The sequence below is a fragment of the Bombina bombina genome, chromosome 4 (genome assembly GCF_027579735.1).
Source record: "Bombina bombina isolate aBomBom1 chromosome 4, aBomBom1.pri, whole genome shotgun sequence".
NCBI lineage: Eukaryota > Metazoa > Chordata > Amphibia > Anura > Bombinatoridae > Bombina > Bombina bombina.
Window position 1 is genome coordinate 744,393,109 of NC_069502.1, and position 17,681 is coordinate 744,410,789.

The following is a 17,681-nucleotide window of genomic DNA, read 5'->3' on the forward strand; positions in this document are numbered from 1 at the left end:
TGTCAGTACCTGTATGCGAAAGGAATTGGCAGACCTCAAACACAAAATACACACATTGGGGTTTAAAGTAGAAACCCTGAAGGATAACGTAATTTAATCCATTTATATATGAACCACATCTATAACGCTCGTGGGATACTCCTCTATCAGACCAAACTCGGCCAGTAGTCTTGTTATCCCGGCGTCGAGCCAGAATGATAGGGAATATCCCAAAGCAGAGAAAGTTAGTGAGATGAGGAAGGTGGCACTCACCACAGGCAGGACAGTCCCCAGCGGCAACGGCAGAGCAGTCCAAGGATGAACCACTAGAATGGTCAGGTAGGCAGGGTTTGGCACCAGTAAAGCAGTCCAAGGGCACACCACTAGAATAGTCAGACAGGCAGGGTTTGGCAACAGTAAAGCAGTACAAGGGCACACCACTAGAATGGTCAGATAGATAGATATAACGATCTGTCACACCCAGGAGCACACAAAGTAACACCTATACTTGGGCAGTGACAGATCGTTTGTAATAATTTTAAATAGGCACAGGATTCGCGCCACAGAGGTCTGACCGGCATCAGGAGCGTGTGCGGCGATGACGTCAGCGCCGCACGCATCCGGACCCGACACTGCCCCTGGCAACGAGCAGGGAGGGAGACGCCGCGCCCCTAGCAACGGCTAGAGCGGTGTGGCATGACAACATCCAGGAGAAATTGAAAACTCAGGCAGAAGTGATTAGTTATGTCAATAATAAAGTTGAGGACCTTGAAAAAACTGTAGCTCTTGTACCTGAATCAGTTCTACTGAAAGATTTCCCTACTCACCTGCCAGCCCAATTTGCACATATGACAAGTGACTCCCCTTTACCCATTATACCATGGGACTGGGCAAACAGAGCACTCTAGCCAAAACCATTTGATAATACTCCTCCTAAAGACATTTTTATCAAATTCAAGAATTTTCAGGACAAAGAAAAAAATCCCATGCCAATTTGTTTTAGAGGGACTGTCCTACAATTTTATGCTGACCTATCATCTCGGACCATGCAGCACAGAAATACATTTTACCATCTTACTGTCCTACTGCAGAATTAGAAAATTATCATATAATTGGGTCTTCCTGTAATTGGGGCTTCCTGACCCATCTGATTGCAATACACGTCAATAAGCGTCTTACATGTAGGGATCCCAAGGAAGTCCTTCATTTCTGTACAGCTCTGGGACTGAATCCTGCTGTATCTTCATTACCAAGAGATAAACCTACAAGTGACTCAGTTAAAATATTGCATAAAATGTCTCATAAGTGGCAAACTATTGGACCTAAGCAGAGCAAGACATCTACTTTAACTCCTTTGGCCCGGCGAGATCCCAGTGGTGGAACCCCAGGATTTCATGAAGTTAGACCTCCATGAACAGTGTTTGCTCTACAGAGCAACTTTTGCCTCCTAGCTTTTTCAGGTTTGAATTTATATTAAATGTATAAACAGTTTACCCTTATGGAGTATTCCCTAACCTTCTCATAGATGTCTAACTTACTTTATTTGCATCTAATTTTTGATACTTGAGGTTTGTTGCACTGCATCTGTAGTAAGTCCCACACGACAAGTTAATAAGCTATGTCTGTTTAGACTTTCCTCATTCCAAATATTATTACCCCTCTTTATTTATTTATACAGATTGAAAGGTGAGATTGCCACCAGGGAGATATATTCTTTCAAGACACACTATTTAGATGACTCAAAGAGCCCAAATATTTGGGCTCTTCTTATACCCAATACTTTAACAGTTCTGGGTCTAAAATATTTGTGGTGTCAGTACCGTTTAAAAAAGAACATTCCCTTCCAACAGACACAACTGGTTAAAGACACCGAGAGACGTTTTTCTAGGGGTAGTGGGTCTTATATGGGAGTATTTATTAAAAGAAAATTGCCAGTGGTGCCAAAATTCCCCTAAATTAATTCAATGCCACCATATTCAATTAATTAATTCAATGCCTGCTGGGGCCACAATAACATATTCATCACAGTAAAGAAGAACGACTCATTTTGGGATTGCCCTGCTGTAATGGTGGAATTGGGCTCCTTTATTCCATGGACATTGGATTAAGTAACTCCAGTGCTTATTAGGGTATATCTGCAGATTACCTTTATGTGGAGCTTGTGTATGTTTGGATGTCACATTAAATAATTTAAAACTGTATGCCCTGTCTGAATCACAAGAGAAAAAAATGTGGGTTTCATATCCCTTTAATAGAAACAGTTGTAAACCAGGTTGCAAGCTGTCACCCTCAAACCATTCAAAATGTGAGTGGCGCAAGCAGCGCAGCAGCACCCAAGTAATAGTTATAGTTCTAACTCTCTATGCCCTATGCTTCTACTGAGTTAAAAGTATCTATTTTCACATCTATGAAAGTTAATCCTAAAATACATTTCTAAAAGGTCTAGTGTGTTTTCATTAAACAATACTCACTGAAACTGAAAATATAAGCTCAAATATAAAGAGAATGGGGCCCATTTATCAAGCTCTGTAAGGAGCTTGTGGGCCGGTGTTTCTGGCGAGTCTTCAGACTCGCCAGAAACAGCAGTTATGAAGCAGCGGTCACAAAGACCGCTGCTCCATAACCCTGTCCGCCTGCTCTGAGCAGGCAGACAGGAATCGGCAGAATTCAACCCAATCGAGTACGATCGGGTTGATTGACACCCCCTGCTGGCGGCTGATTGTCCGCGAGTCTGCAGGGGGCGGCGTTGCACCAGCAGCTCTTGTGAGCTGCTGGTGCAATGCTGAATACGGAGAGCGTATTGCTCTCCGCATTCAGCGAGGTCTTGCGGATTGACACCCCCTGCTGGCGGCTCCATAACCCTGTCCGCCTGCTCTGAGCAGGCAGACAGGAATCGGCAGAATTCAACCCAATCGAGTACGATCGGGTTGATTGACACCCCCTGCTGGCGGCTGATTGTCCGCGAGTCTGCAGGGGGCGGCGTTGCACCAGCAGCTCTTGTGAGCTGCTGGTGCAATGCTGAATACAGAGAGTGTATTGCTCTCCGCATTCAGCGAGGTCTTGCGGACCTGATCCGCACTGTCGGATCAGGTCTGCAAGACCTTTGTTAAATTGGCCTCATTGGGTTTAACTCATATTACAATGCTTAAATGAATTGACTCAACCAAAGTCCTGAAAAAAATATTTTATTTTACATAAATAACAATAAATTGCTCCTAATTTACTATAGATTGTCTTGGTCTGTATCCTTCATTACTTGAGAAGAATTCTGTTTTTCATGAAATAGTCTAATTTTTAAGAGGATCTTTCTGGTTAGTTCAATAGCTTTATCCCATAAATTCTTTTCAATGCTGGTGCATGTTGCCATATTTTCAGTATATTGCAGAAGAGACTTTATGTACCTGAAGTAAATTAAAAAAATATATGTATGTGAATATTTACTAAGTAAACAACATAAAGGATTACATGTAAAAACAAATAAAATAAAAAAATAACACAATTTAACAAATTAATTCTGACTGCAAGAAGAGATAAAAATATTACAAATATTTTTTTAAATCTAAATTTAACATTAAATACAATATTGATGACTCAAATTGAATGCTGTGGATTCTACAGGGCTATATGATTCTCAAAAGATACAAGACCTTAGAGAGAGATTAAATAAAGGGACATTCCGGTCAAAATGTAAATGCACATAGATGAATGACATCTTTGAGTAGAAACATATTTGCAATATACATGTTTTAGCAAAATGCTTCTAGTAAAAGTTATCACGTGCATGTGAAGCATAGCTAGATATTCTAAGTGCACCAGCATTTTAAATACTGCAGCTGCTCAGAGCACCGGTGGGGCTTGTATCATGTCAGCAAATAACAAATTGAGTCTTTACCAGATGGTACAAGCACCTTAGGCTCTGTGAGCAAGTGCTGTGTTTAAAATGCTGGTGCACGGTGCATATTTAAGGGACAGTCTACTCCAGAATTTTTATTGTTTAAATAGATAATCCCTTTATCACCCTTTCCCCAGTTTTGCAGAACCAACACGGTTATGGTAATATACTTTTTAACCTTTGTGATTACCTTATATCTAAGCATCTGGAGGCTGCCCCTTATCTCAGTGCTATTTACAGACTGGCATTTTAGCCAATTAGTGCTGACTCATTCGTTAATCCACAGGAATGAGCACAATGTTATCTATATGGCACACATGTACTGGCAGTGTCTTGCTATGAAGAGCTAATAAAATGCACTAAGATAAAGGTGTCCTGCAGGGGCTTAGAAACAGGCAGAACTTTTGAGATTTTAAGGTTATAAAGTATATTAATATAACAATGTTGGTTGTGCAAATCTGGGGAATGGGTAGTAAAGGCGTTATCTATCTTTTTAAACAATAACAATTTAGGAGTAGACTGCCCCTTTAAATACAGATTGTAAACAGCTATAGCTTTTATTAGAAGCATTTTGCTAACACAACTGCTTCTATTCAAAACTGAAATGCATTCATGTGGATTCCAATTTTGGCTGGAATGTCCCCTTTTATTATTATTATTATTATTATTATTATCATCAGGTATTTGTAGAGCGCCAACAGATTCCGCATAACAGATTCCCTTAAAGGCATAACAGCATTGGAGGGCAATAGAAATGTTTTGTGCTTCATGTTCCTTTAAGATTTTTTTTTTCTAAACATGCTTATCTGCTGCTCATTTATATGCACAATAAAATATTTTGAGAACCGTGTTTCTTTAAAGGATTTAGCATGGATCAATTTGTGAAAAGTCAAAGATTTCATGGACTCCCATTCAACTGCAGTTTTCTTCATTACATAGTAAGAAAGTAAATATACTTGTATAGGATTAAAATGGCCCTTACTTTAAATATTCCTGGTATACCAAAGAAGTCTTCTCAGAAATCGCGTGTATATCAGACATGTCCATAGACACCAATGTTACAATCAAACGTAGAACTGGAGTAAGAATTTTGATGCTGCAGTGGGAATAATGAATCAGCCATAGAAAATATTAATCACTGATGTTTAGATCTTTGTATTTACACTTCTGCTATGTGTGAATACTGAGAAATACACAAGATCAGTGGTGCACATATAATTATACAGTGAAAAGCTCTAATTGGTTAGAACATGTTATTTTATCACTAGTGATGCAGCAAATCTATGTGTTTATTGCCTGCAAAGGTGTTAAACACACAGTTAAACTAACACAGGGGACCCACAGTTGCACAACCCAGCTGTGTAACTAGCGCTACTGATTGGGTCAGCAGCAGAGCTTTGCGGGTCCCAATCGGTGCTGTAACTGTGCAGAGCACTGCTGGTCCAGAGCGAAGCTATTGCTGATCCAAACAACCGTGATATTAGCACAACCCAGCTGTTTAACTAGCGCTACTGATTGGGTCAGCAGCAGTGCTCTGCAGGTCCCAAGCGGTGCTTTAGCTGTGTGTTTAACCCTTTTGTCATCTTGCTAGTGATAAAATGACATGCTATAATGAATCAGACAACAACCAGTTTAGGTAGCGCCACACAAAGAAATGCAAGTGAATCAATTCTTAAAACGTAAAAACAAAATGCATGAAATAAGCTTGCATGTCCATTAATTACAAACCAAAAAGAATAATGAGGAATTCCGTCTCTCAGTGAAAAGAAGAAAAAAGCAGAATACTTAGGCTCTTCTGTGAGCTCAATGCTTCCTGTGTTTCCTAAATGCAGCTCCTTTAATCTCACTGGTGTGATCTCCGTGGTGTTCAAAAAATGATGCTCTGTAAAAACAGAACAAAGTGCACAGGACGACGATTTAAGTGCAGATTAAACAGTGAGTAGTTTATTGAAAAAAGAATAAAAGATGTACACTCACAAGTCTACCCTCAAACATATGAGGTATGTAAAAGCGTTGGTTTAAAAGTTGTATACAAACAACATTCCACATCAAGTGTTTCTTCCCTTTATTTCCCCTTTGTGTCTTAATAGGACTTTTTGTGGGTATGTTCCAGTTAACACCAGCGTGTGATCGCCGTGAATATTCCCCACTATGATTATACTTAAAGGGACATGAAACCCAACATTGTCCGTTCATGATTCAGATAAAGAATATAATTTTAAACAACTTTCCAATTGACATCTATTATTTAATTTGCTAACTTCTCTTGTTATCCTTTGCTGAAAGCTTTATCTAGGAAAGCTCAGGAGCAGCAGAGAACCTAGGTTCTAGCTGTTGATTGGTAGCTGCATATATATATATATATCGATTGTGATTGGCTCACCCATGAGTTCTATTAGAAACCATTAGTGGATTGCTGCTACTTCAACAAATGAAACCAAGAGAATGAAACAAATTAGATAATAGAAGTAAATTAGAAAGTTGTTTAAAATTGTATTCTCTATCTGAATCATGAAATAAAAAAAATTGGGTTTCATGTCCCTTTAAGGCTCGGGGTGGGAAAGCTACCGCAGACTGTGGTCTTACAAACGGAGTTGTGTGGCTATGTGAGCTTTGTAAAAGCCGGCTCACTTTTACAGAGGACTGCTCACATAGCCACACAACTCCGTTTGTAAGACCACAGCCAGCGGTAGCTTTCCCACCCCGAGCCTTACGTATAGTCATAGTGGGGAATATTCACGGTCGATCACACGCTGGTGTTAACTGGAACATACCCACAAAAAGCCCTTTTAAGATACAAAGGGGAAAGTAAAGTAAGGGAAGAAACACTTGATGTGGAATGTTGTTTGTATACAACTTTTAAACCAACGCTTTTACATACCTCATATGTTTGAGGGTAGACTTGTGAGTGTACATCTTTTATTCTTTTTTCAATAAACTACTCACTGTTTAATCTGCACTTAAATCGTCGTCCTGTGCACTTTGTTGAGCTCTGTTTGTTCTGTTTTTACAGAGCATCATTTTTTGAAGACTATAATGAATCAGAACACTTAATTGTATTATCATAATATCCCTTTAATCTTTACTACCACATAATTATAAAATCTCTGAATACTTTGAATATTTCAAGTATACATATTTAACACTATAGTACAATTTGCAGTTTAACCCTAACAAATAGTAATGCAAAACAATATTGTCATAAATTATATCAGTTTTAATTACACCATCAAAATGTTTAAAGGGACATTAAAGGTAGAAATAGCTACATTCAGCCATTGAAGTGCATGCATAATCTAGGTTGCTGCTCCTGAGCTTAACTAGATAAACCGTTCTGCAAAGGATAACAAGACAAAGAAGCAAATTAAATTATAGAAGTAAATTGGAAAGTTGTTTAAAATGTTATGTTCTGTTTAAATCATGAATGTCTAATTATGACTTTACTGTCCCTTTAATACATTACTTTGCAGTATACCTGAAATCTCAGTGCAAGTGATAGCTCCTTTTTGTATATGCTTATTTATTTTAAATTGCAGGCATATCACTGTTTATTATTAAGGAAAGCATGTCAATCTATATTTGTTCACTGAGGAAGGATGAATAACTTAAAGGGACATAATACTCATATGCTAAATCGCTTGAAACTGATGCAGTATAACTGTAAAAAGACAACAGGAAAATATCACCTGAGCATCTCTATGTAAAAAAGGAAGATATTTTACCTCACAATTTCCTCAGCTCAGCAGAGTAAGTTCTGTGTAAAAAGTTAAACTCAGCTGCTGCCCAGCTGCAGGTAAAAAAAATAAAAAAATTAAGAAATGAACAGCAGCCAATCAGCATCAGCAGTGCTGAGGTCATGCACTCTTTTACTGTGATCTCATGAGATTTGACTTAACTCTCATGAGATTTCATTGTAAACTTCCTTAAGCTGAATAGGGAAATAATATGAGTGTGCACGAATGCTCGCTCCTTCCGCTGTCCTGGGACAGACATACTGATTTGCTGCTTAGAAGTACTTTACAATGGGATGTGGCTACTGAGAAACTTTTGAGGTAAAATATCTTTCTTTTTTACTAAAGATGTTCAGGTGATATTTTCTAGTCAGCTTTTTACAGCTATGCTGCATCACTTTCAAGTGTTTAAACATTTGGGTATTATGGCACTTTAACCAGAATGATTATCTTACTTAAACTGCAGCCCATATTTTCTGAGTCTTGTGATTTTCAGGTCCTGCTGATTCTTATTCAAAGGACAGAGACAATACATGAAAGGCAAATTATGTTGGACCTATTGTATCCTGAGGGTGGGCGCATCAAATGTCAGTTAGTCCAGGTTATGTGTAGAACTGATTTGGTGATCATGCTTTTCCTGTAATTTAGCTCTGACAATTGTGCTTTTCCAGATGCCCCCAGAGAGGCAAGAATGGATCTTGCAGATTTCAGATTGCTGACCTTGCTACATGATACATAGTGACTGGTCAGAGCAGGATCTTTTTGACAGTAAAAATACAGTTCAAAGGGTATGACCCTGAACTGCAACCAAAACAAATTGTTTTTTAAAAAGGGATTGATCACACTCCTTTAGAAAATTATTATCTAGCGATTTTCTTTTTACAAAATTCACTGTTAAATGGACACTAATGTCAAAATTAAACGTTCATGATTCAGATTTCTAAGGCACCAGCTACTACTTTGCAGGTGCAAGAGTTCCCAGTGTATGCGTATATGAGTCTGTGATTGGCTGATGGCTCTAACATGATACTGGGGGCTGGCAAATGGAAGGGATTTTGAAATGTGTCTGAAAAAAATGTACTGCTTATTTAAAATTTAGAGTAAGGGGTCAATTCTATCAAATTTGCAAGTCTAGACATAGTTTTCCATGCCGACACTCGCAGCCCTTATGAAATTCTATAAGAAAGGTGCTGTCTCTGCGAGTGGTGAAAAGTCTTTATAGAAATTATGAGAACTGAATATTTTTAAACTTTAATATTATGTCTAATACAAATCAAAATATGTTGTTTTCAGTGCACTGTACCTTAAATTCACTGTTATTTTTGTATGCATAGGTTTTCCTTTCAGAAAATAAATAGTTTTGAGTATTTTGATAAAAGCTCGCCACCTTTTAATTTGCAAAAAAAACCAGTGAGATCTGTAGGGCGGAAATGTTTTCAATTCATAGACAATTTCATATATGCCCATTGGACGTCCGTGGTTCAGCCAAATGTAACAAAAAACAACAAATGTATGTTTGTAATATACATGTATTGGCAAAAATGCTTCTAGTAAAAGTTTTCACTGTTTTCGAGTTGACATTTTTCTCTGCATGTGAAGCATAGCTAGATAATTGCGCCAGCATCTTAAATACTGTAGCTGCTCAGAGTGACAGTAGGGCTTGCATCATGTCAGCAATTAACACATTGATGAGTCATTACCAGATGGCACAAGCATCTTAGGCACTATGAGTGCTGTGTTTAAAATGCTGGTGCACATTGCATACTTAAATACACTTCTAAAACAGCTAAAGCTTTTATTAGAAGCATTTTTGCTAATACATGTATATTGCTATTCAAAACTGAAATGCACCCATGTGGGTTCCAATTTTGGCTGGAAAGTCCCTTTAGATTGCTTTAAAACTAACATAATTTTATCTAATTTACACAATTGTTATAGTGGTAGTTATAATATTTTCCTACAGATGTCTAGAAATTAACTTACAAACTTAGCATGCGGATATAATTTTGCCGTTGACGTGAGCGAAGTGTCTTGTTTAGCCACTGTTCGTATCTGAGCTCCAAAGCCGAAATAACATTTTTTGACACAAGGTGGCACTGTGCGCTAACTTTACGCAAAACACCAACTGCCTCCAAGACTGACCGATTACAATACAAAGTTCTAATGTGTGTGTTACACAGTTCCTTCATAGTGCTGAACCATCTATAAAATAAAATAAAAAATATATCATTAAAATCACATCTGAATTTTATATAATCTGTATCAATCCATAAAGAGATTGAACATTTCACAGTGTCTTAATGAGTTAATTAAGACAAATTTGACAAAAAAATTTAGGAAAAACAATGTATAAATAAAGATGCCATTCAATAACACTCAAATAGCTACTCCATTAGCTGACTTATTTAATCAGTCACTGTTAACATAAATTGTTCAGAAGACTGGAAACTTGTTAAAAGGTCCATTAAACACATTACAACTGCATAATCAATAAAGGCATAATACAAAGACAATGCAAAAGCATAAACCAGCAGGGGAGGACGCATTTTAGATTTCCTTAAACCCCAGACAGTGCTACCAGGCATCAATACAGGTTCTACTCTCCCCTTATCCCCTATTACATCTCAAGCCATAGGAAGCCCTTGAAGGGGTGAGAGCATCACTTTTAATAACATTGTTATAAAAAAATAATCTTTTCCACGTGTTCCAAATGTTTTTATTCTTTCCAAGCAGTGACTCCTCAAATTCCACAAAGAAAAGCAAAAGAACTAATGGCACTGCTGGGGTTTGAAGATTAGGGTAGCCTGTTAATCTCTGGATTTATAGATAATATATACACAAATTTGTGTCTATGATCCAGGTTTAATTACAGTATGGCTGAGGTGCTGTGTACTAGTATAATGAAACACGAAAAATCAATCCTGGGATTGATAGATTGTACACCTAAATAGCACTCTTCCCCTAATCAAGGGTGGCATGAATTGGATAGAGACTGGATATCTTGGGAGAGGGAGTGCGTAGGGATTTTAAAATATAACCTTTATTTGGTAATTTAAAACGAAAACAAGAACATAAACACGATCCACATATATACAATGTTTACAAACACAGGATTTGGTCGGATTAATTTTAATCCAATAATCTCTGAATAGAAAAAGTAGTTGTAATACCGTTTTAATGTGATTTAATTTGTCTTAGGTCAGGAGTATCTGTGAGAATCAGTATTAATATGATCCTCTTGGGAATTACGTAGTATTGATAGAACTTATACAACTGTAATAATAAATCAGTTATTACTTGTTTTATAAATCTAAGTTAGACTTGAAATTGTCTTCCTTGGTGTTTTATAAGTGAACACATAGTTATACAATTTGGTTAGATCTGATCTAGGATTGCATATAACAGTGTCTGGTTTATATTCCGTCTTGTTGCATACATCAAAATTTTGAATTACAACTTTGCAAATCCTTTATCACTGCTAATATAAAGGATTAGATACTGTGTTTGGTATAAAGTGAGCAGTGCTGTCAATTTGTAACTACACTTTTGGTAACAAACTTGAATCTGCCACTATTTCAACTGCTGTCTAGATATACTGACAGCTTTGCTTAATGTATTGCCAGAATATTTTCTGCACTATCAAGCAGTTTAGAAAAAAAATATATAATTTACATAAGATCTCATCTGATTCTGCGATCAATTTTACTTTATAAAAAGTATTGGTTAAAGTCTCTTAAAGTGTTTAATTAGATCTTATATAATATATGGCTGTTTGCTGTGCTTGAAAGTATATATTTTTTGCTGCTTAATCCACCAATTGAAGGTCAAAATAAGTTGTTGAAACTCAGTTTAATCTAAGTTTTTCATTTATTTGAAACGAAGTGTTACGCCTTCCTTGTAATATACTGGTTATCGTGGCGATGTGCTTGGGTAAAATTCTTTATAAGTTACATTGTAATTGTATCGTTCTGCATGGGTAATGTTTTGTGGCAGACTGCTCTCAACTGATTATAACCGAGCGCTGCTTATACCATTCTTGTGTTTCACAACTGTGTAATTTGCTTTACTGATATATTTTAATAACAAATGGATTTGCTAAGAAAGATATTCTGAATGTGTATTAATATAAAGTAAATCCAGTGTTGCTACTATGTTTTAGCGTTTTTTCATTACTGTTAGATTCCTATGATCCATAAATTGGCGGTAATAGATGTTCAATGCGTGTATTCACATAAGATAGATGAAGTAATATTGTAAATATTTTTACCAACACTTTGAGTTAGGCTAAATATTTTGTATGTTTTGTCAACACGTAATAGTTACAGCGGTTAAGAAAATTTGGTCTGACACTACTACAAACTTAACACATGTTGGTAGCGTCTATCTGCTTTACTTATACAGATAATCACTATGTTATTCCAAGTTATACAGATGCAGCTTGCAGTTTAGCGGTTTTATAGTCATAATTTGTTGGGTATTTGGGATATTATATTCAAATCCCCAAGCCCCATATTAGTATCCTTGTAACAAAGCCTTACTGCAAGTGCCGGTTAAGAATAACAAAAAGTGAACGATGTTAGATTAAACCCTGTTCAGGGATTCACAACTTTGCTATAAATACGACTACTTTTGTTATTTAAATTAAAGACAAAGTGTCCTGCTAGTTAAAAAATGTTAGGAGGCATTCACAACAAACAATTCCCTAACATGTTTCGCCACTAACGTGGCTTTTTCAAAGGGTACGGCGCGGCCAAAATTGTGTCTTTTTATTGGCTCGCACTCCTCTACCTATTGGTTGTCATTGAGCAAATCCGGAGGTTCATTACAAAGAGCCAATTGCTCGATATCAAGTGGTCTGTGCTAATGTGAGGGAAGATATGATTGGACAGGGTTGCTTTCTCATTCATCCATTTTGTACAATTTGAAGTCCTGTGAATGAAAATTATTGTATAGGAAAAGAACAGAAACAAAACAGTCATTTTTCTCATGTATAGTTTATGAAGATAAACATAAATATTGAGTAAGAAACTGGCACTTGCAGTAAGGCTTTGTTACAAGGATACTAATATGGGGCTTGGGGATTTGAATATAATATCCCAAATACCCAACAAATTATGACTATAAAACCGCTAAACTGCAAGCTGCATCTGTATAACTTGGAATAACATAGTGATTATCTGTATAAGTAAAGCAGATAGACGCTACCAACATGTGTTAAGTTTGTAGTAGTGTCAGACCAAATTTTCTTAACCGCTGTAACTATTACGTGTTGACAAAACATACAAAATATTTAGCCTAACTCAAAGTGTTGGTAAAAATATTTACAATATTACTACATCTATCTTATGTGAATACACGCATTGAACATCTATTACAGCCAATTTATGGATCATAGGAATCTAACAGTAATGAAAAAACGCTAAAACGTAGTAGCAACACTGGATTTACTTTATATTAATACACATTCAGAATATCTTTCTTAGCAAATCCATTTGTTATTAAAATATATCAGTAAAGCAAATTACACAGTTGTGAAACACAAGAGTGTTATAAGCAGCGCTCGGTTATAATCAGTTGAGAGCAGTCTGCCACAAAACATTACCCATGCAGAACGATACAATTACAATGTAACTTATAAAGAATTTTACCCAAGCACATCACCACGATAACCAGTATATTACAAGGAAGGCGTAACACGTTGTTTCAAATAAATGAAAAACTTAGATTAAACTGAGTTTCAACAACTTATTTTGACCTTCAATTGGTGGATTAAGCAGCAAAAAATATATACTTTCAAGCACAGAAAACAGCCATATATTATATAAGATCTAATTAAACACTTTAAGAGACTTTAACCAATACTTTTTATAAAGTAAAATCGATCGCAGAATCAGATGAGATCTTATATAAATTATTATATATATTTTTTCTAAACTGCTTGATAGTGCAGAAAATATTCTGGCAATACATTAAGCAAAGCTGTCAGTATATCTAGACAGCAGTTGAAATAGTGGCAGATTCAAGTTTGTTACCAAAAGTGTAGTTACAAATTGACAGCACTGCTCACTTTATACCAAACACAGTATCTAATCCTTTATATTAGCAGTGATAAAGGATTTGCAAAGTTGTAATTCAAAATTTTGATGTATGCAACAAGACAGAATATAAACCAGACACTGTTATATGCAATCCTAGATCAGTTCTAACCAAATTGTATAACTATGTGTTCACTTATAAAACACCAAGGAAGACAATTTCAAGTCTAACTTAGATTTATAAAACAAGTAATAACTGATTTATTATTACAGTTGTATAAGTTCTATCAATACTACGTAATTCCCAAGAGGATCATATTAATACTGATTCTCACAGATACTCCTGACCTAAGAAAAATTAAATCACATTAAAACGGTATTACAACTACTTTTTCTATTCAGAGATTATTGGATTAAAATTAATCTGACCAAATCCTGTGTTTGTAAACATTGTATATATGTGGATTGTGTTTATGTTCTTGTTTTCGTTTTAAATTACCAAATAAAGGTTATATTTTAAAATCCCTACGCACTCCCTCTCCCAAGATATCCAGTCTCTATCCAATTCATGCCACCCTTGATTAGGGGAAGAGTGCTATTTAGGTGTACAATCTATCAATCCCAGGATTGATTTTTCGTGACTCCTCAAATTCCCTCTCCCACCAGATAACAAATTTGGGTTTATAATTAGAGTTCCCATCCAAAATAGCAGGTTCAGTTTTAAAATCATACTTTAAGGAAATGATTTAGACAGATGATGTATATTTTTAAATAGTTTTTAGACTAAAGTTTATGGAATGCAGAAACTGAAACGAGTACCCTTATCAATGGCCTGTATTTGAAGTAAGAAAGCCAAGGAGTTTTTAGGCCAGAATACGGCAATATTGTATAACTATACGCTGCAAAAGTAGCTTAGTGTAGAAGAACAGTCATTTTGTTTAGCTTTCAGTAAACTAAAAAAGCAGCAAAACAAAATTATGTGCTGGGGACTTAGGAAAAAGCATGTGCCAAGCAGGCTGAGCCTCACTAACATTCTAGTGTGACAGCAAATACATTTATTCAATTGGTTTTCCAACACATTCTTACAAAACCACATTAGCACTGTTAGGTCAGTAGCAAAGCTGAACTATATGAAGGCAAGGGAGAGCACAAAAATGTCTGTTTAGAACTGATGAAGCATAATAATTCCACTGAATCGCCAGTCACATTATTGGAATTAGTCTCGAAATTAAACAGAACAGAACTGCAGAGCAAATCCAATTAGCTAAATAAACTTTGAAGATATCTAGTTCATAGATGAGAACCATACAAGGTTTGTGGGTAGATGTCCTCTGGCTACTGGAGTATGTAGAAATGTTTACCAAAAGTCTAAAGGGTGGAGCCACTTTTTAAATAGATCTCTCCCCTTCTTGCTTGAGTTATGTCATGCTTAGCTAAGCAAGAACTTGCTTGAAGAAAGAGGTTTGACCCCAAAACAACTGAGGGCAGACCTTTATATATTTTGTGGAAGCATATCCATACTGGACAGTCACTACCAAAGCTGAATCATACATAGACAAGCATGTGATAGAAAACATCTGCCTATATCTGTGGAAGCTGATTGTGCTGATGTAAACACATTGAACTAGAAGAAAATAGTTAAAGGATGTGCAGAAGACCATTTGGCCAACTTGTATAAACTTTAAGCTCCATGTAGATTAAGCCTAGATTTCCAAGAAGAAACAACTTTTGGCAGAAATGGAAGAGGAACTAGGAAACAAAAATACATATCCTGATGGAAAACGGATAAGGAGGAACCCAAAGAAGAGCATCAGGTTCAGAAATAACGAAATGTATGCTTACCTGATAAATGTATTTCTTCCAGATATGGTGAGTCCATGGGTTCATCTAATTACTGTTGGGATATCACTTCTGGCCAGCAGGAGGAGGCAAAGAGCACCACAGTAAAAACTGTTAAGTATCACTCCCTTACCCATAACCCCCAGTCATTCGACCGAAAGGAAATGGAGAAAAGGAATAACACAAGGTGCGGAGGTGTCTGAGGTTGAGTTAAAACCAACTGTCTTGAAAACAAAAGGGTGGGTCCGTGGACTCACCATAACTGGAAGAAATAATTTTATTAGGTAAGCATACATTTTGTTTTCTTCCTAAGATATGGTGAGTCCACAGGTTCATCTAATTACTGTTGGGAACCAATACCCAAGCTAAAGGACACAGATTAATAGGGAGGGACAAAAAACAGGCAGGCCTAAACAGAAGGCACCACCGCTTGAAGAACCTTTCTCCCAAAAACAGCCTCGGTCGAGGCAAAAGTATCAAATTTGGAAAAAGTATGCAAAGAAGACCAAGTTGCAGCCTTGCAAATTTGTTCCATGGAAGCTTAATTTTTAAAGGCCCAAGAAGAAGAAACAGCTCTGGTGGAATGAGCCGTATTTCTCTCAGGAGGTTGCTTACCAGCAGTCTTCATAGGCAAAACTAATCACACTTCGCAACCAAAAAGAAAGTGTAGAAGCAGAAGCTTTCAACCCTTAGGTTTCCCAAAGAAACAGACAAAAAGAGCAGAAAATTGGCGAAAATCCTTAGTCGTCTCCAGAATTTAAGAGCACACACAACATCCAAATTGTGCAACAGACGTTCTTTGGAAGAAGGCTTAGGACATAGAGATGGAACAACAATCTCCTGATTAATATTCTTAGTAGAAACAACATTAGGAAGAAAACATAACTTAGTACGAAGAACTGCCTTATCAGCATGAAAAATAAGATAAGGCGAATCATACTGCAAAGATGAGAGTTCAGAGACTCTCCGAGCAGAAGAAATAGCCAAAAGAAATAAAACCTTCCAAGATAACAACTTAATATCTATGGCATGCAAAGGCTCAAACAGAGCCTGCTACAAAACTTTAAGAACAAGGTTAAGACTCCAAGGAGGAGCAACAGACTTAAACACAGGCCTGATTCTGACCAGGGCCTGACAAAAGGATTAGACATCTGGCACATCCGGCAAACACTTATGTAACAAAACAGATAAAGCCGAAATTTGACCCTTCATGGTACTAACTGACAACCCTTTCTCCAGACCCTCCTAGAGAAAAGACAAAATCCTAGCAATTTTAACACTACTCCAAGAGAAACCCTTAGAGTCACACAATAAAGTAATTAAGCCATACCTTATGGTAAATCTTCCTAGTAACAGGCTTGCAAGCCTGAGCCATGGTCTCAACAACCGATTCCTAAAAACCACGCTTAGATAGAATCAAGCGTTTAACCCCCAAGCAGTCAGCTTCAGAGAAACGAGATTTGGGTAAAGGAAGGGACCCTGAATCAGAAGATCCTTTCTTAGGGGAAGTCTCCAAGGAGGGAGATATAACATCCCCACTAGATCTGCATACCAGATCCTGCGAGGCAACGCAGGATCTATTAGAATCACTGATGCTCTCTTCTGTTTGATACGAGCAATGAATCGAGGAAGGAGAGCAAACAGAGGAAAAAGGTATGTCAACCTGAAATCCCAAGTAGCCACCAGAGCATCTATTAAAGCAGCCTGAGGATCTTTTGACCTTGAACCGTACCTTGGAAGCTTGGCGTTCTGACGAGACACCATCAGATCTAACTCCGGCGTCCCTCATTTGAGGGTTAAGATGGAGAATACTTCCCACTCCTCGGGATGGAAAGTCTGTCTGCTCAGGAAATCAGCTTCCACTTCTGGAATGTAGATGGCAGACAGAAGACAATTGTGAGCTTCCGCGCACTGGATAATCCGAGCCACCTCTTTCATGGCTAAGGAACTCCGAGTTCCTCCCTGGTGGTTGATGTAAGCCACTGAGGTTAAAGTCCCTGCACCTTTAAAGCATCCCAGGCTGCTCCCCAGCCCAGTAGGCTGGCATACGTGGTCACAATCACCCAGGAAGGTCTCCGAAAGTTAAGACAGATGCTCCTGAGAGATCCACCATGGTAGAGAGTCTCTCGTAGACTGATCTAGATCTATCCTCTGACAGATCCGCATAATCTCCATTCCATTGTCTGAGCATCCACAGCTGGAGCG

General features: G+C 37.3%; 1 protein-coding gene across 1 annotated transcript in view; it reads right to left on the minus strand.

The window, feature by feature from the left end:
- Positions 1-3,148: 3,148 nt before the first annotated feature.
- Positions 3,149-17,681, minus strand: part of ERMARD (ER membrane associated RNA degradation) — a 119,387-nt gene continuing 104,854 nt past the window's right edge. Inside the window, exons 17-19 of the mRNA XM_053710995.1 lie at positions 9,586-9,804; positions 4,854-4,967; positions 3,149-3,380 (exon numbers count right to left, since the gene is read on the minus strand). Coding sequence (XP_053566970.1) covers positions 3,203-3,380; positions 4,854-4,967; positions 9,586-9,804 — 511 coding nt within the window. The 3' untranslated portion in view covers positions 3,149-3,202. The remainder of the gene's footprint in view (positions 3,381-4,853; positions 4,968-9,585; positions 9,805-17,681) is intronic.